Source organism: Gallinula chloropus (genome assembly GCF_964237585.1).
Source record: "Gallinula chloropus genome assembly, chromosome: 1".
Lineage (NCBI taxonomy): Eukaryota > Metazoa > Chordata > Aves > Gruiformes > Rallidae > Gallinula > Gallinula chloropus.
This window is the reverse complement of record NC_140085.1, coordinates 214,965,008-214,987,578: the sequence shown is the minus strand read 5'-3', so window position 1 is coordinate 214,987,578 and position 22,571 is coordinate 214,965,008. Positions and strand designations below refer to the sequence as shown.

The 22,571-nt window shown below is 55.4% G+C and overlaps 2 protein-coding genes across 2 annotated transcripts; both read right to left on the bottom strand.

Annotated features, from left to right (window-relative positions):
• Window positions 1-2,578: 2,578 nt before the first annotated feature.
• LOC311188853 (erythroblast NAD(P)(+)--arginine ADP-ribosyltransferase-like) lies at window positions 2,579-5,227 on the bottom strand (the record flags this gene model as incomplete). The annotated part of the gene is made up of 4 exons (XM_084260399.1): window positions 2,579-2,711; window positions 2,861-2,956; window positions 3,838-3,880; window positions 4,465-5,227. 4 exons carry the CDS (start codon window positions 5,225-5,227, stop codon window positions 2,579-2,581), a joined length of 1,035 nt encoding a protein of 344 aa, XP_084116525.1.
• A 4,550-nt stretch (window positions 5,228-9,777) lies between these two features.
• Window positions 9,778-11,932, bottom strand: LOC311188845 (erythroblast NAD(P)(+)--arginine ADP-ribosyltransferase-like; the record flags this gene model as incomplete). The annotated part of the gene is made up of 4 exons (XM_084260387.1): window positions 9,778-9,880; window positions 10,018-10,177; window positions 10,807-10,845; window positions 11,161-11,932. 4 exons carry the CDS (start codon window positions 11,930-11,932, stop codon window positions 9,778-9,780), a joined length of 1,074 nt encoding a protein of 357 aa, XP_084116513.1.
• Between the last annotated feature and the right edge of the window lie 10,639 nt (window positions 11,933-22,571).

Genomic DNA, 22,571 nt, shown 5'->3' with positions numbered 1-22,571 from the left:
GGGATGGGTTTGCTACTTCGGGTATGCACGCTTGTGGTGGAGCGATCCCCTGTGCATCTGTGCGCAATAAACATACCTGCTTTATAACTTCTGAGTTATAGAGTCTATTTCTGTACGTGACCAGAGTGTGGGGGATGAGGTGGCCCCATCCCAACAAGTCTGCCAGGAAAGGGGGATATCGCCAGGGGGGAGGGTGACAGAGGCAGCTTGCCCTTGGGCGTGCATCCTGGCACGTCTTCCAGCCGCTCTCCCCTGGGGTTTGCAATGGGGCCCTTAGCGGCAAACAGGGTGCAGCGTGGCACAGCGTGGTGGGGCGCAGCATGGCGCGGCACAGTGAGGTGCAGGGTTGGGGCGGCACAGGGCACTGCAGCAGCAGTTGTGCTAACGGTTGGTTTCTTAGGCAGAGAATCAGAGAATCACAGAACTGTAGGGGCTGGAAGGAACCTCAAGAGACCATCAGGTCCAATCCCCCTGCCAAAGCAGCTTCCCCAGGACATATCACACAGGAAGGCCCCCAGGTCTTGAATATCTCCAGAGAAGGAGACTCCACAACCTCCCTGGGTTGCCTGTTCCAGTGCTCTGTCACCCCACACTCTGGGGGTTCCTGGTGGCAGCCACAGCTGCCCTCTATGCTCACAGGCATCCCTGTCCCCAGGACACGGGTGACTGCAGCTGACCTGGCCCCGGCTGTCAGGGTGGTAGATGCCAGTGGGGCCACGGGACGGGGAGGGAAATGTCTGTCACAGTGTCACAGTTCTGTGTAGCTGGGCTACAAAGAAGTAGTAGAGAAGTAGTAGATTCCCCATCCCTGGAGGTGTTCAAGGACAGGTTGGATGGGGCCCTGGCAAGCCATGTGTAGCTCCAGGCCTGGAGGTTGGTGTCCCTGCCTGTGGCAGGGGGGTTGGAGCTCTGTGATCCTTGGGGTCCCTTCCAACCCAGACCATTCTATGATTCTATGGGCTGCAGAGCTGGTTCCTGCAAGCAGCAGCCAGAAGCTCTCTGCAGGCCCCAGACAGTAAACAGCGACCAGCTCAAGGCCAGAGTTGCTGCTGACCAAGGCTGAGCCAATCGGCGATGGTCACAGCGCCTCTGGGAATCACATTTAGCAGAAAAAACCCTGCAGGCAGCTGCATTTTGCCTCCAGAGAAGGAAGTGAGAGGATGTAAGGAGCTGTGCAGACACCAAGGGCAGGGAAGAAGGAGGGAGGGGGAAGAATGAGGCCCTCCAGGTGCTGGAGACAGATTCCCCTGCAGCCCCTGGAGAAGCCCATGGTGGAGCGGGTGTCCCCTCGCAGCCCATGGATAATGATGGGGAGCAGAGATCCCATCTATAGCCTGTGGAGAGACTGACCCATGCCACAGCAGGTTTGCCAGCGACTCGGGACTCTATGGGGGACCAGGCCAGAGCAGTCTGTGTCTGAAGGTCAGCACCCCATGGAAGGGAGCCCTGCAGAGGCCTGTGGTGAGGAGATGACTCCCTTGTAGAAAGGACTCAGGCTGGAGAAGTTTGTGGACTGTCTCCCGTGTGCGGGACCCAATGGCAAAGCAGAGGAAGGAAGATGGAATGCCCCACCACGACCCCCAGCTAAGAAGGAATATAACTATGGAGGAATGGACAGAAAACCCCCATTCCCCATTCCCTGCCCCTTCCTGCGCCGAGATGGGGGGGGAAGAAGGGAGCAAATTTATGATTAAAGTCTGCGAAGGAGGGAGGGTTGGGGGGAAGTAGAGGTGGTTTAAGATCTGGAGGAGGAAAGCAGCTTGTGAGGAATTGACCAGAACCCCATTCCCCATTTCTGCTCCTCCCCAGGCCATGCTGGGGGGGGGAAAGAAGGGAGTAAAATCATCAAGATAGTGAAGTCTGCTAAGAAGGGGGGGGGGGTTGGGGGGAAGGTGCTTTAAGACCTGACCTAACTTCTCATTACCCGACTCTGGTTCACTGGGGGTGTAGCTGTAGTGTAATAAATGAGTTTTCTTGTCTTTATTCTGCACTGAGTCTGTTTTGCCCATGACACTAATGGCAGAGTGATCCCTCTGTCCTTATCTCGAATCCTAAGCCTCCCAATATGTATTTTCAGCTGAAAAGGGGAGTGAGCAAGTGGCTCTGGTGGGTATTTGGCCTCTAGCCAGGGCCAAACCACCACAGGTAGGCCGCAACCCACATGGCAAATGCTTTCTTCTCCATTCCTTTGACAGCAGAGTGCAGGCCACAGTTTGCTGTCACTTGGAGAGGCATCAATACATGGGGAATCGACTGCCCCAAGGGTGGAGACACAGCCCCACCATATGTCCTGGACTCACAGCTTCTCTCTCCTCACCGCTTTTTGTCTCTTTCTTCTCTCTGAGAAGTGAATTTGTTTTTCTTTCGTTTTCAGGGGAAGGAAGAAACCACAGTGAGGAGGCCTGACTTCTTGTCAGCTATACTTTGCTCTGTCCCCATCTGTGGGGGTAGAGGGAAGCCAACTCCCCTTCTTTTTGACAGTACTAAGCTTGTCTTGCTAGCCAATTATGGCAAGGGGTTAATGAAGCTAGGCATGGCAAGAATTTCTAGGGATTTTGGTCAGACAGGAATGAGACCTTCAAGGCTTGGTGACCTGATGGCCGAGGTTATATCCAGACTTGTGAATGGAAAAACGATACAGGTGCTTGGTATTGTACTGGACAAACACACGGTCAACTGGGGGGAGACGTAATAGCACCTTTTCTGGCCCTCTGGGAGATGACAGAATCACAGAATAGTAGGAGTTGGAAGGGACCTCACGAGATCCCAGATGCTTTGAAAAGGGCGTCAGCCCCTGACACCCCTGTGATGTCAGCAGGGAGCAGCTGTGACTGCCTGTGACCTCACTGCTCTTCAGCACCTGCCGCTCTGCACCTCTTGTCTCGAGGTGCTGTGGGTGCACTCGCAGGCCAGGCAGGCTCCAGTAGGACCTTTGGCTTGGTCTGTGAGCTTTGGCCTGGGGGAGAGCAGCAGATGTGTGCACCCAGAAAAGGCAGCCCCTCTCTAGACCTGCTCAAGTACATGCTGCCCTTGTCCAACTGCCACTGGAAGGACATGGCTAGAGATAGTGTCTAGAGCAGATCCCAGCTACAGCACAGTTTGGAACCACCGATGCCCCTTCTGCTGGCAGAAGGTGGCTCGTCGGGAGTCTCCAAGCACAGAGGCACAGTGCAGGTTTGGGGCCTCTTCCCAGCAGGTTTCCACACCCAGCACTTCCTGAGAGCGACCCTGGCTGAGCACAAGGGACTCCCCAACCAGCCCTGCAGCTGCAAGCACATCTGCAGCACGGTGTGGCACCTGGTCCTGGCTTTGCCAGACATTTGACTCCCCATCCCTTGTCCCCACTTGCGTATGCCACGCTGAACGCCCAGGGAACAGGGCCCATTGTGTCCTCCTCTACATCTGGTGGGGTTGGGACTGTCCCCCACCATGGTTCTGATGAGCCCTTTGAGCTTCTCCATAGATAAGACACCCGCCCATCTTCTCCTGGCAGGACTCTGCTCCTGGCACAGGGGATGGGGTGGGTGGTTCCCATGCCCTCCCTCCTCCCTCAGAAATGACAGGGGCTGCGACCCCCCTCCCCAGTCTGCAGGCAGCCATAGGCAGGCAGGGACAGACCCCAGTTGGAGACACCGCCTCACCCCTTGAGCAGAGCTGCACTGTGGGCACCGCTCTGTGGGATACTGTGGGTGTGGGAGGGCTGGAGATGTGAGTGGGCTGGATGCCGGCTTCAGCCCCCACCCCAGACACTCCCAGCCCACAGAGCTGCAGGAAAGCAACAGGGACTCCTTGGTCTGGAGCAAGTCTTTATTCCTCTGGGGGACAAGGAAAGCTCACCTGTGCTCCACTGATGTCCTGGTGATGCTGGGGCGTCCCAGGTCTGGTGGCACAATGGCAGGGATAAGCAGCATGACTGTCCCCTTGCCCCCAGCCCTCCCACTGCCCTGTCCCATCCTGGCACCTCCAGGAAGCTGGTGGATCCTTGTCCCAACCCCTTTCCATTGCCATGGTGCCGCAGCAGTGCTGGCATCTCCTCTCAGATTCCCACAGTGGTTGCCAGGGCTGTGGCTGCCAGGAGGAACCCCCAGAGGGGGGCCCAGATGACACTCTGGCCTGGGGGTAGCAGAGAGGGGCAGTCAGGGGCAGCTGGGTGGTCAGGGTTCCTGGATGGGGTCTGCCCTCCCCAGCTTCAGTGCCCTGTGCCGCCCCAACCCTGCTCCACACTGTGCCGCGCCATGCTGCGCCCCACCACGCTGTGCCACGCTGCACCCTGTTTGCCGCTAAGGGCCCCATTGCAAACCCCAGGGGAGAGCGGCTGGAAGACGTGCCAGGATGCACGCCCAAGGGCAAGCTGCCTCTGTCACCCTCCCCCCTGGCGACATCCCCCATTCCTGGCAGACTTGTTGGGGCCACCCCGTCCCCCACACCCTTGTAGAGGGGAGGGACCATCCCCCAGGACTTTACCTTTCACATACTCGCAGTTGTACTTGCTGTACACGCCCTGGGACTGGAGCTTGATGAGGGCACTGTTCCCTTCACGGGTGACATTGGTGACCTTGAAGGTCTCAAAGGGTGGGATGAGGACCTCCTCCTCAGGAAAGAAGGATAATTTTTTGATCGGGACACCGTAGCAGGTCTTCACCGTAAAGAAGGTGTTAGTGCCGAAGTTCTTAGCACATGTGTAGCGTAGGGAGGTGGAAGCAAACTGCCCAAAGCGGACAGTTTCCCCAGGCTGGGCAGTGAAGATCTTCTTGACCCCCCGGTAGACGTCATAGCATTGAGGCTGGGCATCCCGCAGGGAACGTAGGGCCGAGGTCATTAGGAAATGCATCGCCTTGTAGGGGAAGTTGTGCAGGTATTCCCCACGGGAACGCCCGGCCTTACGCACAGCTGCATTGAAATCCTTATACAGGCGTGGGGTTTCTAAGGTGTAAGTCATCAGGGCGATTTCCTGCTCCGGCTTCAGCACTGATGACCGGGGACTGCGCTTCTGCCATTCAGCTGCTGCTGCTTTCCAGGCTTTGGAGTAGTTGGTTTTAGCGACAAACTCAGTGTAGTTGAGCTCCTTCAGCTCCTTCTCCATCAGCTGGCTGCAGCCCTCGTACTGGTCATCATACGAGTTGGGGGCCATGTCTAGAACCACGATGTCGAGCTCTCGCCCACACTTGGGGCTCACAGAGTCCAGCATCCCGAGCAGCCACACCAAGCCCAGCGCCAGATGCTCCATGGCAGGCAGAGCCACCCTGGGAGAAGCCCCTGGCTGCTGAGGGGCTGTGGGCAGGGAAGCAACTGGTTCCTCTGCAGGCAGATGGGGAACAGGAGAAACAAGAGTGGGGTCAACTCGGTGAAGCAGGGCCTGCGAGGGGACTGTGAAGTGGGGCAGGCTGGGTGGAAGCAGCCCCAGTTTCATCCCCAGCCAGTGCACCGGTCAAGACCCCAACCCCAGCACCGGCCAAAGCCCCAACACCACTCCTTGCCTCAGACCATGCCCAGAGGTGGGTGTCCCCGGTGCCTGGCCCCATGGCCCTGGCAGCCTGAGGGTCTGTGTTGTCTCCTGCCAGAAGCAAACCCCTTGGGGATGCCAGTGAGAAGCCATACCTGTGTCCTGTGGTGGTGTCAATGTGCTGCTCCCCAGATCCTGTGGCACCCAGCCCCTTGGTGCCTGCCCGGTACTGGTAGGAAAGATGAGAACCGACACCCTTTTTACAGCAGTCCCAGGCAGGATTGCTCAGGCTCAGATCTAGTCCCCACCCCCTGCTTAGTTTTTACCATCCCAAGTCCCCAGCACTCAGCTTGCCCACTGACCCCTCCTGCCCTGCAGCCTGGCTGCAGGGATCAGTCAGGAAAGCCCCATGGGATAAACTGCCTTTGTTCTGACCTGGGTGCAGGTGCTGTCCCACTGAGGGCTCTGCATTTTCCTGCAGGACCTGATGCTGACCTGGAGCCCAGGGCTTGCACCAACCCCCTGTCACAACACTGAGGACGGGGCAGGTTGTGGCACAGGGCGCACGGAGCCATTGATGGCTCTGGCGAGGGGCATCTGTGCCAGGTCAGTCCCTGCCTGCAGCCCCTGGGCTGTGCAGGGGCTCAGAGGGCAGGAGGCAGGGCAGGATACAGGCAGCAGGGCTGGGGACAGCCTGGTCCCTGCCTGATCTGGCAGGAGCAGCTCTGGGTTGGGGGAACGTCCCTGTTGCGGTGCTGGTGGACACAGGGGTGTCCCGACCCGGAAAGGTCCCATCTGGGGGAGATTCGTTGTTCTTCCCAGAGTGAGATTAAGACACAAACGAGCTCAGATGCCATAAGGAGAAGTAGTTGAACAGTGACATCAACATTCTCAGAGATGCAAGGAAGAGAGAGAAAGATGTAGAAAGGAAAGTAAAGGTGCAATAGCTACCACCGTGGAGCTGCGGGGTCCCGTCAGTGCGACTCGACTTCACGTCGGGGGGGATTCTGTTTGGTGCTGCTTGTCAGGGCTCTTTTATTGAGGTGTATTGCCCCTTCTGAGAAACAATCAGTGAGATTGTTTCAATCAGTACGATCTGTTGAGCTTAACCCCACCCACCACTCTGCTTGTGGTACTGTGCACGCCCAATGCCATCATCACTAGGGAGTCTCCCTGGTGTCAGTTATCAGATGTCCTCAGTTGTCTTCAGGGGTCTCTGGACCCCTCTCTGGTTTCCCACTCTGGGTCTGGCCGCATGCACGGGGCTTGGGTTAAATTTCTTAGACTTTTCTACACACACATGTACATAGGAGGGCAGGAAATGGGTCCTCTTGTCGTTTGCCTGATACTCCATTGCTACGGCAGTGGTAGATGGTCCAGCAATGCTGAGACAGACACCCACTTGTACAACCACCTAAACGGTCTCGACCTAGTCCCTTAAACATGTGTTCAGGGACGCAGTCAGAGCTGTCTAGCTGCAAGAGTTTGGGCATGGACCACAGTAACCAAACATGAACAATATGAAATATTATGAAAGAATTTACAAGAATATTGAAAAAGGAGAAACTGAAAGTGAGCTGTGCATTTTGCAATTAAGCTATATAACCCTTGGTTTATCTTTATTATTGTAAAACTAAACCTTGTGATCTATGTGCTAATCAATAGCCCATTGTGTGGAAACTTGAGAAACAGGATATTTAGATAATGTTTAACATTGAGCAAACATGTTCAAGCCCTGGTCTGTGTGGGGGACTTCAATCACCCCAATATCTCCTGGAGGGACAGCACTGCTGAGCACAAGCAGTCCAAGAGATTCCTAGAGAATATTGATGATCACTTCTTCCTCCAGGTGACAGAGGAGCCAATGAGGAGATGTGCCATGCTGGATCTTGTTCTCACCAACAAGGAGGGCTGCTAGGGGATGCGAAGATCAAGGTCAGCCTTGGATGCAGTGATCACAATATTGTGGAGATCTGGGTCCTCAGGACAACGAGGAGGGTGCACAGCAACCTCGCTACCCTGGACTTCAGAAGAGCAGAGTTTGGCCTCTTCAGGGAACTGCTGCTTAGAGTGCAATGGGACAGAGCCCCACAGGGAAGAGGGGCCCAAGCCAGCTGGCTACTATCCAAAGGTCACCTCCTCCAAGCTCAGGGGGATGCATCCCAACAAAGAGGAAATTAGACAGTAAAAACCCCAAGGCCCGTGTGGATGAACAAGGAGCTTCTGGGCAATCTCAAATCAAAAAAGAAAAAGCTTACTGAGAATGGAAGGAAGGGCAGGTAGCCTGGGAGGAACACAGGGAGACTGTCCAAGGAGCCAGGAATCGGGTTAGAAATGCTGAAGCCCTGACAGAACTACATCTGGCCAGGGATGCCAAGGGCAACAAGAAAAGTTTTTACAGGTACATCAATGAGAAAAGGATAATGAGAGAAACTGTGGGCCCTCTCTGGAATGGAACAGGCCACCTGGTTACACAGGATATGGAGAAGGCTGAGGTACTCAATGACTTTTTTGCCTCAGTCTTCACTGGCAAGAACTCGAGCCACACTGCCCAAGTCACAGAAGGCAGAAGCAGGGACTGGGAGTATGAAGAAGGGCCCACTGTAGAAGAAGATCAGGTTTGAGAACACCTAAGGAGCCTGAAGATCCACAAGTCCATGGACCTGATGAGAAGCATGTGTGTGTCCAGAAGGAACTGGCAGAGGAAGAGGCAAGCCACTCTCCATCCGATTTGAGAGGTCCTGTCAGGCTGATGAAGTCCCCACTGGCTGGAAAAGGGGAGATATAGCCCCCATTTTTAAAAAGAGGAAACAAGGGAGATGTAGGGAGCGACAGACCAGTCTCATCCTAATGATGGGCAGGAGAGATTCCATCTATAGCCTGTGGAGAGACCGACTTGGGACTCTGTGTGGGACCAGGCTGGAGCAGTCTGTGCCCAAAGGTCAGCACCCCATGGAAGGGAGCCCTGCTGAGGCCTGTGGTGAGGAGATGACTCCCTTGTAGTAAGGACTCAGGCTGCAGAAGTTTTTGGAGGACTGTCTCCGTTTGGTGAGACCCCACAATGCTGCGGGGAAAGGGGTGTTTGTGTGTGGAATGCCCCCTCCCAACCCCCGTCTAACAAGGAAGATATCGCGGGCAACAAGGGCAACCTTGTGTAGCTCCAGGCCTGAGGTTGGTGGCCCTGCCTGTGGCAGGGGCGTTGGAGCTCTATGATCCTTGGGGTCCCTTCCAGCCCATGGCATTCTATGATTGTATGAAGAACAGACTGAAAATCCCCATTCCCCATTCCCTGCCCCTCCCCATGACACAATGGGGGGAAAGAATGGAGCAAATTTATGATTAAAGTCTGCTAAGAAGAGAGGGGTGGGGGGAAGGTGCTTTAAGACCTGACCACACTTCTTATTACCCGACTCTGGTTCACTGGGGGTGTAGCTGTACTGTAATAAATGAGTTTTCTTGGCTTTATTCTGCACTGAGTCTGTTTTGCCCATGACAGTAATGGCAGAGTGATCCCTCTCTTCTTATCTTGATTCTTAAGCCTCCCAATATATATTTTCAGCTGAAAAGGGGAGTGAGCAAGTGGCTCTGGTGGGTATTTGGCCTCTAGCCAGGGCCAAACCACCACAGGTAGGCCACAACCCACATGGCAAATGCTTTCTTCTCCATTCCTTTGGCAGCAGAGTGCAGGCCACAGTTTGCTGTCACTTGGAGAGGCATCAATACATGTGGAATCGACTGCCCCAAGGGTGGAGACACAGCCCCACCATATGTCCTGGACTCACTGCTTCTCCCCCCTCACCGCTGTTTTTTCTCGTCCTTCTCACCAAGAAGTGAATTTGTTTTTCTTTTGTTTTCAGGGGAAGAAAGAAACCACAGTGAGGAGGCCTGACTTCTTGTCAGCTATACTTTGCTCTGTCCCCATCTATGGGGTAGAGGGAAGCCAACTCCCCCCTCTTTTTGAGAGTAATAAGCTTGTCTTGCTAGCCAATTATGGCAAGGGGTTAATGAAGCTGGGCATGGCAAGAATTTCTAGGGACTTTGGTCAGACAGGAATGAGACCTTCAAGGCTTGGTGACCTGATGGCCGAGGTTATATCCAGACTTGTAAATGGAAAAACGATACAGGTGCTTGGTATTGTACTGGAGAAACACACGGTCAACTGGGGAGATGTAATAGCAGCTTTTCTGGCCCTCTGGGAGATGACAGAATCACAGAATTGTAGGAGTTGGAAGCCACCTCAAGAGATCCCAGATGCTTTGAAAAGGGCATCAGCCCCTGACACCCCTGTGATGTCAGCAGGGAGCAGCTGTGACTGCCTGTGACCTCACTGCTCTTCAGCACCTGCCGCTCTGCACCTCTTGTCTCGAGTTCCTGTGGGTGCACTCGCAGGGCAGGCAGGCTCCAGTAGGACCTTTGGCTTGCTCTGTGAGCTTTGGCCTGGGGGAGAGCAGCAGCTGTGGGCACCCAGAACAGGCAGCACCCTCTAGCACTGCTCAGGCAGTATGTGGTCCCCTCGTCCCACTGCTGCTGAAGGGACATGTTTAGCTACAGTCTCCAGAGCAGATCCCCTCTACAGCACAGTTTGGCCACCACCGATGCCGCTTCTGCTGGCAGAAGGGGGCTCGTCGGGAAATCTGCCCAGGACTGTACTCAGCACACCTTGCAAGTGCAGAATGAGGCCCACCTGCCCCTGCTCCCTCTGCGCTGAATGGGGCTGCGACCCCCCTCCCCAGTCTGCAGGCAGCCATGGACAGGCAGGGGCACACACCCCAGTTGGAGACACCCCCTCACCCCTTGAGCAGAGCTGCACTGTGGGCACCGCTCTGCGGGATACTGTGGGTGTGGGAGGGCTGGAGACGTGAGTGGGCTGGATGCCGGCTTCAGCCCCCACCCCAGACACTCCCAGCCCACAGAACTGCAGGAAAGCAACAGAGACGACTCGGTCTGGAGCAAGTCTTTATTCCTCTGGGAGACAAGGAAAGGTCTCAACTGGGCTCTGCTGATGTCCCAGTGGTGCTGGGGCATCCCAGGGCTGGTGGCACCATGGCAGGGATAAGCAGCATGGCTGTCCCCATGACCCCAGCCCTCCCACTGCCCTGTCCCATCCTGGCACTCCCATGAAGCTGGTGGATCCTTGTCCCAACCCCATTCCATTGCCATGGTGCCGCAGCAGTGCTGGCATCTTCTCTCAGAATCCCACAGTGGTTGCCAGGGCTGTGGCTGCCAGGAGGAACACCCAGAGGGGGTCCTGGCTGACACTCTGGCCTGGAGGTAGCAGAGAGGGGCAGTCAGAAGCAGCTGGGGGGGCAGGGGGCTTGTATGGGGTCTGCCCTCCCCAGCTGCACGGTGGTCTCTCAGCTCACCTGCACTGAACCCGCACAGCCTGTTCTTGCATCGCTTCTCTGCCAAAGAAACCAACCGTTAGCACAACTGCTGCTGCAGTGCCCTGTGCCGCCCCAACCCTGCTCCACACTGTGCCGCGCCATGCTGCGCCCCACCACGCTGTGCCACGCTGCACCCTGTTTGCCGCTAAGGGCCCCATTGCAAACCCCAGGGGAGAGCGGCTGGAAGACGTGCCAGGATGCACGCCCAAGGGCAAGCTGCCTCTGTCACCCTCCCCCTGGCGACATCCCCCTTTCCTGGCAGACTTGTTGGGATGGGGCCACCCCGTCCCCCACACCCTGACATTGGGGAGGGACCATCCCCCAGGACTTTACCTTTCACATACTCGCAGTTGTACTTGTTGCACACTGCCTGGGCACGGAGCATGATGAGGGCATTGTTTTCTTTGTGGGTGACATTGGTGACCTCAAAGGTCTCAAAGGGTGGGATGAGGACCTCCTCGTCATCGGGGAAGAAGGAGAATTTTTTGATGGGGACACCGTAGCAGGTGTACACTGAGAAAAATGTGCCCTTTTCGAACTCCATAGAACATTTTCTGCTTTGGGATGTGGAGGTGAACTGCCCAAAGCGGACAGTTTCCCCATGCTTGGCAGTGAGGATCTTATTAACCCCCCGGAAGACATGGTAGCACTTGCGAGGCTGGGCATCCCGCAGGGCACGTAGGGCCGAGCTCAGCAGGAAATGCAGCACCTTGTAATGGAAATTGCTCAGGTATTCCTCACGGGAAGGCCGACCATCACGCACAGCCTTGTTGAACTCCTTGTACAGGGAGGGCGATTCTAAGGTGTAAGCCATCAGGGCGATTTCCTGCTCCGGCTTCAGCACTGATGACTGGTGCCCACGCTTCTGCCATTCAGCTGTTGCTGCTTTCCAGACGTTAGCATAGATGCTGTTGGTTTCAAACTCGGTGCGGTTGAGCTCCTCCAGTTCTTCCTCCATCAGGTGTCTGCAGCCCAGGTACTGGTCATCTAAGGAGTTGGGGGCCACGTCCAGTGTGGTGTCAGGAACGGTGAATCGCCCACAATTCGGGCTGACAGAGGCCAGCATCCCGAGCAGCCACACCAAGCCCAGCGCCAGATGCTCCATGGCAGGCAGAGCCACCCTGGGAGAAGCCCCCGGCTGCTGCGGTGCTGTGGGCAGGGAAACAACTGGTTCCTCTGCAGGCAAATGGAGAACTGGAGAAACAAACGTGAGGTCAAATCAGGGGAGCAGAGCCTGTGAGGGGGCTGTGAAGTGGGGCAGGCTGGAGGGAAGCAGCCCCAGCTTCATCCCCAACCAGGGCACCAGCACCGGCCAAGGCCCCAACACCACTACTTGTCTCAGACCATGCCCAGAGGTGGGTATCCCCAGTACCTGGCCCATGGCCCTGGCAGCCCAAGGGTCTGTGGTGTCTCCTGCCAGAAGAAAACCCCTGGGGAGACACCAGCGAGAAGCCATACCTGTGTCCTGTGGTGGTGTCAATGTGCTGCTCCCCAGATCCTGTGGCACCCAGCCCCTTGGTGCCTACCAGTTACTGGTAGGAAAGCTGAGAACCAGGCACCCTTTTTACAGCAGTCTCAGGCAGGATTGCTCAGGCTCAGATCTAGTCCCCACCCCCTGGTTAGTTTTACCATCCCAAGTCCCCAGCACTCAGCTTGCCCACTGACCCCTCCTGCCCTGCAGCTTGGCTGCAGGGATCAGTCAGGAAAGCCCCATGGGATAAACTGCCTTTGTTCTGACCTGGGTGCAGGTGCTGTCCCACTGAGGGCTCTGCATTTTCCTGCAGGACCTGATGCTGACCTGGAGCCCAGGGCTTGCACCAAGCCCCTGTCACACCACTGAGGATGGGGCAGGTTGTGGCACAGGTGGCACGGAGCCATGGATGGCTCTGGCCAGGGGCATCTGTGCCAGGTCAGTCCCTGCCTGCAGCCCCTGGGCTGTGCAGGGGCTCAGAGGGCAGGAGGCAGGGCAGGGTACAGGCAGCAGGGCTGGGGACAGCCTGGTCCCTGCCTGATCTGGCAGGAGCAGCTCTGGGTTGGGGGAACGTCCCTGTTGTGGTGCTGCTGGACACAGGGGTGTCCCGACCTGGAAGGGTCCCGTCTGAGGGAGATACGTTGTTCTTCCCAGAGTGAGATTAAGACAAAAACGAGCTCAGATGCCATAAGGAGAAGAAGTAGTTTAACAGCTACATCAACATTCTCAGAGATGCAAGAAAGAGAGAGAAAGATGGGGAAAGGAAAGTAAAGGTGCAATAGCTACCACCGTGGAGCTGCGGGGTCCCGTCAGTGCGACTCGACTTCACGTCAGGTGGGGAATTCTGTTTGGTGCTGGTTGTCAGGGCTCTTTTATTGAGGTGTATTGCCCCTTCTGAGAAACAATTAGCATATTCTAAGAACTGTTGAGCTTAACCCCACCAACCACTGAGCTTGTGGTCCTCTGCTTGCGCAATGCCATCACTAGGAGTTTCGTGACATCCTCGCTAGTCTTCAGGGGACTCTAGACCCCTCTCTAGTTTCCCACCCTGGGTCTGCGCTCATGCACGGGGCTTGGGTTTAAGTTCTCAGACTTTGCTACACAGACAGGTACATAGGAGGGCAGGAAATGGGTCCTCTTGTGGTTTGCCTGATACTCCCTTGCTATAGCAGTCGTAGACGATGTGATGGTCCAGCAATGCTGAGACAGACACCCACTTGTACAACCACCCACCAATATGGTCTTGACCTAGTCCGTTAAACATCTGTTGAGGGACACAGTCCTTCACAAAGCGTGAGTTAACCATAAATGGAATGGTTTGCAGTCATCAGTCTACACAGCAAGAACCTGGCTGTTTGGAACAAACCGTTAATATTTGCAAATGGACAATTTGGCCAATTTCAGAATTAGATGTTTACTGAAGCTCCATCAGGCACTAAAGCATTAAATGTCCTAATTCATCCTTTGCTTGTCGTGGTGTTAATAATTAGAGACTTATAACGGTAAACTTGATCTTGTCTTGCAAATCAAAAAATCTAGCTGAGAGAGTTTGGGCACTGATCACAGTAACCAAACATGAACAATATGAAATGTTGTGAAAGAATTTACAAGAATATTGAAAAAGGTCAAATTGAAAGGCAGCTGTTGAATCTTGGATTTTGTAATTAAGCTATAAAACCTTGGGTTATCTTTTTCCCTCCCCAACCCCCATAACAGTATGGGGGTGTTAGGGATTGGGGCGTGGGGGTTTTCAGTCCATTCCTCTGAAGCTGTCTTCCTTCTTACCTGGGGGAGCATTCCACACACAAACCCTTCCCCTGCTGCACCAAGGGATACCACCCATGGCAGACAGTCCTCCACAGACTTCTCCAGCCTGAGTCCTTTCTGTCGGGGAGTCATCTCCTCACCACAGGCCTCAGCGGGGCTCCCTTCCATGGGGTGCTGACCTTCGGGCACAGACTGCTCTGGCCTGGTCCCACACAGAGTCCCAAGTCCCTGGCAAACCTGCTGTGGCATGGGTCAGTCTCTCCACAGGCTATAGATGGTATCTCTGCTCCCCATCATCATCCATGGGCTGCGAGGGGACACCTGCTCCACCATGGGCTTCTCCAGGGGCTGCAGGGGAATCTCTCTCCAGCACCTGGAGGGCCTCATTCTTCCCCCTCCCTCCTTCTTCCCTGCCCTTGGTGTCTGCACAGCTCCTTACATCCTCTCACTCTCTTCTCTGGAGGCAAAATGCAGCTGCCTGCAGGGTTATTTTTCTCCTAAATGTGATTCCCAGAGGCGCTGTGACCATCGCCGATTGGCTGGGCCTTGGTCAGCAGCAACTCTGGCCTTGAATTGGCAGCACCCTTTCTCTACCAGCACATTGCTGTGCAAACTGCAACACTTGTATTACTGTAAAACCAAACCTTGTGATCTACATGCTAAGCTATAGCCCACTGTGTGGAAACTTGAGAAACAAGATGTTTAGATAACGTTTTACATTGAGCAAATGGATGTTCAAGCCCTGGTCTGTATGGGGGACTTCAATCACCCCAGTATCTGCTGGAGGGACAGCACAGCTGAGCACAACATCCAGGAGATTCCTGGAATCTGTTGATGATCACTTCCTCCTCCAGGTCATAGAGGATCTGTCGGGGAAGACAGCAGGCCTGCCAGCAGCCTGACTCTCCTCACAGAAGACATGGGCCCTGACAATATCCTCGAGTTCCCATGGGACAGGAAAGTTACTCATGCTGAGGGGAGTTTGATAATCACATTCTCAAAACACAGCGGCCTTGATGACAGGGGCACAGGCTACCCTAAAGAATAAGTTATGAGGAGGTACTTGGGAGTAACAGAACATGTTGAGAACCAGCCATAATAAGATGGTCAAAACAGCAGGTGTGCAGATGCTTTTAGACATCAAAGGGAAACTAATGATTTTTAGCTATATGTTTATCAGAACTCATTATAACCACTAACCAATCAGTGTGGTGTAAACAGTGTATGTAACCAATTAGCAGTTCTTTAGCTTGCCACGTGTGCAGTAACAAATGTATAGAATCTGTGTGATTTCACCCAATAAATGGCTTCAGCTAAAATTCCTATCGAATTGCCTGTTGCCCATCACCAATCTCCACAAATAGTGACCCTGACGTGATATCTGGTGTTCCAGAGGGAAGCGTGCCAGGAAGACACCCCACAACTGGCGATGGTCCCCCTGCCCTGTCCTGGTCAGGCAGAAGAGAGTGACCTGAACCCCAAGGAGGGCTGGCAGACAGTCCCATCTCGCCGTTGTAGGCACTCCCCCTGCCTGCCTACCCCGCTCCCCCACGTTCCCCTAAGCAATAGGTTTGGGGCCCTGGAAGGTGAGGAGGATGTAAGTCAAGAGATGAAGTCAGACCCTCTGCCTCAGAGGAGGCGGGTGCCTGGAGTGAGGCGTTTGACTACACGCTTTGAGACAACCTCTGTTAGAAGGGCAGTTGTGGTAGGGGATTCCCTCCTCAGGGGGATGGAGGGCCCCGTATATAGACCTGACCCTACACACAGGGAGGTGTGCTGCCTCCCTGGAGTCCAGGTAAGACATCACCAGAAGCCTTCCAGAGCTGGTGAGATCCTCTGATTACTGCCCATTATTGATAGTTCAAGCAGGCAGTGATGCAATCACAAAGTGTAGCCTGTGAGCTATCAAAAGGGACTTCTGGGACCTAGGGTGCTTTCTTGAGGGAGGGGGGGCTCAAATAATATTTTCCTCTATCCCTCCTAGTCGGATAAGGGGTTCGGAGCAGGATAGGAGAACCCAGGAGTTGAACAAGTGGCTGAAAGGCTGGTGCTGCCATAGGAACTTTAGGGTTTTTGATCAAGGGATGTTGTACTCAGCTCCTGGCATGATGACTGGTGATGGGGCTCACCTGTCTCCAAGGGGGAAGTGGATCCTTGCCCAGGAGATGGCAGGGCTCATTGGGAGATCTTTAAACTAGTTAAGAAGGGGAAAGGGGATATCATGAAGGCTGCTGGGGTCAGGCAAGTGCTCCAGTAGACATGGCTAGAGTTGATAGGGGAAGAAGGTAAATGCCAACGGCACAGTGATGGACTTGGGGATGTTGTTCCACGTGATAGTAGGGAAAATGCAGTGGGTTTCCCTGAGGACTCCTCAGTGGAGCCACTATTGCCCATCCCCTGTCGGAAATCTCCCTGCCATCTGGTGAGGATACCTGCACCTGCTGCCTCCCTCAAGTGCCTACATACAAATGCACGTAGCACGGGGAACAAACAAGAAGAATTAGAGCTCTTTGTGCTGTCACAGGGCCACAGTCTCACTGCAATCACAGAGATGTGCTGGGGCAGCCTGGATGACTGGCACTGTCATGGATGGCTCTGTGCTTTCCAGGAAAGACAGGCTAGGGAGGGGAGGTGGAGGAGCTGCTCTTTATGTGAGAGAGCAGCTGGAATGCATTGAGCTCCACCTGGGGAAGGATGATCCATCAGTTGAGTGCTTGTGGGTAAGAATCAAGGGGCAGGCTACTGTGAGTGACACTGTTGTGGGTATGTAATACAAGCCCCCTGATCAGGAGAAGCGAGTTGGCAGTGCATTCTACAAGCAGCTAGAAGTAGCCTCTTGATCCCAGGCGCTGGTCCTTATGGGGGACTTCAATTACCCAGATATTTGCTGGGCAAGCAGCAGGGCCAGTCGTGTGCAGCCCAGACAATTGCTGCACTGTGTAGAAGACAATTTCCTGCTACAGATGGTGCAGGAACCTACAAGGGGAGGTGTGGTGGTTTAGCCCTGGCTGGAGGCCAGGCGCCCACCAAAGTCAGTCTATCACTCCCCTTTGTAGTTGGACAGGAGAAAATGTATATTGAGGATCAGTGTAAGGACAGGGAGAGATCATCCTGTCATCAACGACATGGCCAAACCAGACTCAACACAGAGTGAAGGAGAGACAGCTCTGTAATTTATTACACTGCCCTGCAGAAACAGTGAAACCAGAGGCGGAAAATAAGAAGCGCAACCGGATCTTAAAACAACTTCCCCCACCCCACCCTTCTAAGCAGACTCTGGTCAGGATTTTGCTCCCTTCTTCCCTCCCAATCGTGGCACAGGGCGGGCAGGGACTGGGGAAACGGGGATCTTGGTCACTTCTTCATGAGCTGTTTTCCTTTTCCAGACCTTTAAACACCTCTACCTCACCTCCGCTCCCTTCGTAGCAGACTTCACTCTAGTCATGATTTCACTCCCTTCTTCCCCCACCATCGAGGCACGGGGGGTGGGGCAGGGACTGGAAAAAAAATAGGGGCTTTGGTCAGTTCATGGCTATTTGGTTTCCTTCTCAGCCAGCAGGGGGGGGCATTCATTCCACACCCTCCCCCTGCTGCACCGTGGGGTCCCACCCATGGGAGACAGCCCTCCATGTACTTCTCCAACGTGAATCCTTTCCCCAGGGATTTATCTATTCACCAGCTGCCCTGGCGTGGGTCACTGCTATGGGTGCAGTCATAAACCACAGTGTCTCTCAGTCCCAGTCCTCTGTGGGGTCACCAGCCTCCCCCCAGCAAACCTGTTCTGGTGCAAATGTCTCTCCCACTCATCTCTGTGTCTCTGTTTCTCTCCATGGCTGCAAGTGCTGGCAGGGGCTTGTTCCAAAGTAGGGTCACAGTGTCTCCTCGATGTCTCCACCTGCTCCATCCAGCTTCAGGCCTCTCCACAGGCTGCAGGTGGGGTCTGGGCCTTTTCCATGGGTTTCTCCACGGGCTGCAGGGGCATCTTTCTCTCTGGTACCTGTGGTGCCTCCTCCCACGCCCTCCTTGTCCTTGGTGTGTGCACAGCTCCTTACACCCTGTCACTCCCTTCTCTGGTGGCAAAATGCAGCTCCATGCAGGTTTTTTTTTTTCTCCAATGTGATCCTCACAGGCACTGTGACCATCACTGATGGCTCAGCCTTGGTCAGCAGCAACTTTCACCTTGAATTGGCTGATGTTTACTCTCCGGGGCATGCAGAGAGCTTCTGGCTGCTTCTCACAGTAGCCTGAGTTGTCAGGTCCTGGAACAGACTGCCCAGGGAGGGGGTTAAGTCACCTTCCCTGGATGTGTTCAAAAACAGGGTAGATGAGGTGCTCAGGGATCTGGTTTAGCTTAGGATGGGAATGGTTGGACTTGATGATCTTCAAAGGTCTCTTCCAAACTTCTGATTCTGTCTTTCTGTGATTTTCTGCAGCCCCCCCCCCCCCCCCCCATTCTCTCCCAGCACCCAGCTACACAACACTGTGACAGAAGTGAATTTCTTTGTCTTTCATTTTCAGGGGACAAAAGAAACCACAGGGAGGATGCCTGACTTCTTGTCAGCCATATTTTTCTCTAGGACCAGCCAGCCCCCTTGCACCCAGCGCTGCAATAAATGTACCTGCTTTATAACTCTCCCTGAGCTGTGAAGTGAGTTTCTGCAAGTCAGGATGGTTTGAAAAGGACATGGTTAGAGACGAGTCTGGAGAGATCCCCTGGTGATGGCATTGGGCAAGTGCAGCACCTCCGAGAGGTGGGTGGGGTTTAGCTCAAGAGTTCTTAGAATATGCTGATTGTTTCTCAGAAGGGGCAATACACCTCAATAGAAGAGCCGTGAGAAACAGCACCAAACAGAATTCCCCACCTGACGTGAAGTCGAGTCGCACTGACAGGACCCCGCAGCTCCACGGTGGTAGCTATTGCACCTTTACTTTCCTTTCCCCATCTTTCTCTCTCTTTCTTGCATCTCTGAGAATGTTGATGTAGCTGTTAAACTACTTCTTCTCCTTATGGCATCTGAGCTCGTTTGTGTCTTAATCTCACTCTGGGAAGAACAATGAATCTGCCCCAGACGGGACCTTTCCGGGTCGGGACACCCCTGTGTCCACCAGCACCGCAACAGGGACGTTCCCCCAACCCAGAGCTGCTCCTGCCAGATCAGGCAGGGACCAGGCTGTCCCCAGCCCTGCTGCCTGTATCCTGCCCTGCCTCCTGCCCTTTGAGCCCCTGCACAGCCCAGGGGCTGCAGGCAGGGGCTGACCCACAACAGATGCCCCTGGCCAGAGCCATCCATGGCTCCGTGCCACCTGTGCCACAACCTGCCCCATCCTCAGTGGTGTGACAGGGGGTTGGTGCAAGCCCTGGGCTCCAGGTCAGCATCAGGTCCTGCAGGAAAACGTAGAGCCCTCAGTGGGACAGCACCTGCACCCAGGTCAGAACAAAGGCAGTTTATCCCATGGGGCTTTCCTGACTGATCCCTGCAGCCAGGCTGCAGGGCAGGAGGGGTCAGTGGGCAAGCTGAGTGCTGGGGACTTGGAATGGTAAAACTAACCAGGTGGTGGGGACTAGATCTGAGCCTGAGCAATCCTGCCTGGGACTGCTGTAAAAAGGGTGCCTGGTTCTTATCTTTCCTAACAGTGGCGGGCAGGCACCGAGGGGCTGGGTGCCACAGGATCTGGGGAGCAGCACATTGACACCACCACAGGACACAGGTATGGCTTCTCGCTGGTGTCCCCCCAGGGGGTTGCTTCTGGCAGGAGACACCACAGACCCTCGGGCTTCCAGGGCCATGGGGCCAGGCACAGAGGACACCCACCTCTGGGCATGGTCTGAGGCAAGTAGTGGTGTTGGGGCCTTGACTGGTGCTGGGGTTGGGGTCTTGACTGGTGCCCTGGCTGGGGATGCAACTGGGGCTGCTTCCCCCTAGCCTGCCCCACTTCACAGTCCCCTTGCAGGCTCTCCTCCCTTGAGTTGACCCCACTCTTGTTTCTGCACTTCCCCATCTGCCTGCAGAGGAACCAGTTGCTTCCCTGCCCACAGCACCGCAGCAGCCAGGGGCTTCTCCCAGGGTGGCTCTGCCTGCCATGGAGCATCTGGCGCTGGGCTTGGTGTGGCTGCTCAGGATGCTGGTCTCTATCAGCACCATGTTCCAGCAAGTCCACATGAAGAAGATGGACATGGCCCCCTACTCCTTTGATGACCAGTACAAAGACTGCAGTGACCAGATGGAGACGAAGCTGATGAAGATCAACCGCACTGAGTTTGACCCCAACAGCAACTACGGCAGAGCCTGGAATAAAGCAATTAGTATATTGCTGTGCCGCGGGTTCCAGCTGTCAGAGCTGCAGCCGGAGAAGATCGCCCTGTTGGCATCTTCCTTGAATGATCCCCCCCTGAACGAGGACTTTAACTATGCTGTGCATGTGGCCAGCTATTCCCGTAGGGAATACATGCTCAAGTTCCCCTTCAATGTGCTGCATTTCCTGCTGACCAAGGCCCTACGTAAAATGCGGGATTACCAGTGCCGCAACGTCTACCGAGGGGCTGAGGAGACCTTCACTGCCCAGAAAGACGATATTGTCCGCTTTGGGTACTTTGCCTCCTCCTACCTAAAAAGGGAGTGTGCTGAGGATTACGGCAAGGTCACCATCTTTTCGGTGAAGACCTGCTATGGTGTCCTCCTCAGGAGCTACGCCAAATCGCTTGATCATGAGGAGGTCCTCATCCCACCCTTTGAAACCTTCAAGGTCATCAGTGTCTCTGATGAAAGGAAGAGTCGCATCATCGAGCTCCAGTCCCAGGGTGTAAATAGCACCTACAACTGCGGGTTTGTGACAGGTAAAGTCCTGGGGGATTGTCCCTCCCCGCTGGTGGGGTGTGGGGGATGGGGTGGCCCCATCCCAACAAGTCTGCCAGGAAAGGGGGATGTCACCAGGGGGGAGGGTGACAGAGGCAGCTTGCCCTTGGGCGTGCATCCTGGCACGTCTTCCAGCCGCTCTCCCCTGGGGTTTGCAATGGGGCCCTTAGCGGCAAACAGGGTGCAGCGTGGCACAGCGTGGTGGGGCGCAGCATGGCGCGGCACAGTGTGGAGCAGGGTTGGGGCGGCACAGGGCACTGCAGCTGGGGAGGGCAGATCCCATCCAGGCCCCCTGGCCCCCCACCTGCCCCTGACTGCCCCTCTCTGGCATCCCCAGGACACAGTGTCACCCTGGCTCCCCTCTGGCAGTTCATCCTGCCAGCCACAGCCCTGGCAACCACTGTGGGAATCTGAGAGAAGATACCAGCACTGCTGCGGCACCATGGCAATGGAAAGGGGTTGGGACAAGAATCCACCAGCTTCATGGAGGTGCCAGGATGGGACAAGGCAGCAGGAGTGCTGGGGACATGGGGACAGTCATGCTGCTTGTCCCTGCCATGGTGACACAAGCCCTGGGATGCCCCAGCACCACCGGGACATCAGCAGAGCCCAGATGAGACCTTTCCTTGTCTCCCAGAGGAATAAAGACTTGCTCCAGATCAAGGAGTCTCTGTTGCTTTCCTGCAGCTCTGTGGGCTGGGAGTGTCTTTGGTGGGGGCTGAAGCCGGCATCCAGCCCACTCACGTCTCCAGCCCTCACACACCCACAGCATCCCGCAGAGCGGTGCCCACAGTGCAGCTCTGCTCAAGGGGTGCAGGTGTGTCTCTAACTGGGGCCTATCCCTTCTTGCCTGTGGCTGCCTGCAGACTGGGGAGTTGGGTTCACAGCCCCTTTCAGCGCCAAGAGAGCAGGGAGTGGGTGGGCACCAGCCACTCCAGCCCCAATGCCCAGGAGCAGAGTCCTGCCAGGACAAGACGGGCAGTTGGCTGCCACATGGAGCAGCACAGGTGGCTGAGCAGCACCATGTCAGGGGACAGCCCCAACCACACCAGATGCAGAGGGTGATACAATTGGCCCTGTTCCCTGGTGTTCCTGTGCCCCAGAGCTTCCCACAGTCCTCCCTCTCCTCTGGCACCAGGTGTAGCCATGGGACCAGGTACCCCTGAGGCAGCAGCTAGGCTGCCCATGGCTCTCTGGACCCAATTCGTGCTGGCAGGAGGTCAGGGACAGATTCTACCTTTTGCAGGCAACAGAGCCACCTCCTTTCCCTCCCTCCTTATCCCAGAACTGCCCTCTGCACACACAGGCAGCCCTGTCCCCAGGACACAGGTGACTGCAGCTGACCCGGCACCGGCTGTCAGGGTGGCAGATGCCAGTGGGGCCACGGGACGGGGAGGGAAATGTCTGGCACAGCCAGGAGCAGGCTGCATATGTGCTTGCAGCTGCAGGGCTGGTGGGGCAGTCCCCTGTGCTCAGCCAGGGTCGCTCCCAGGAAGCGCTGGGTGTGGAAACCTGCTGGGAAGAGGCCCCAAACCTGCACTGTGCCTCTGAGCGTGGAGGCTCCCAACGAGCCACCTTCTGCCAGCAGAAGGGGCATCGGTGGTGGCCAAACTGTGCTGTAGAGGGGATCTGCTCTGGACACCGTCTCTACC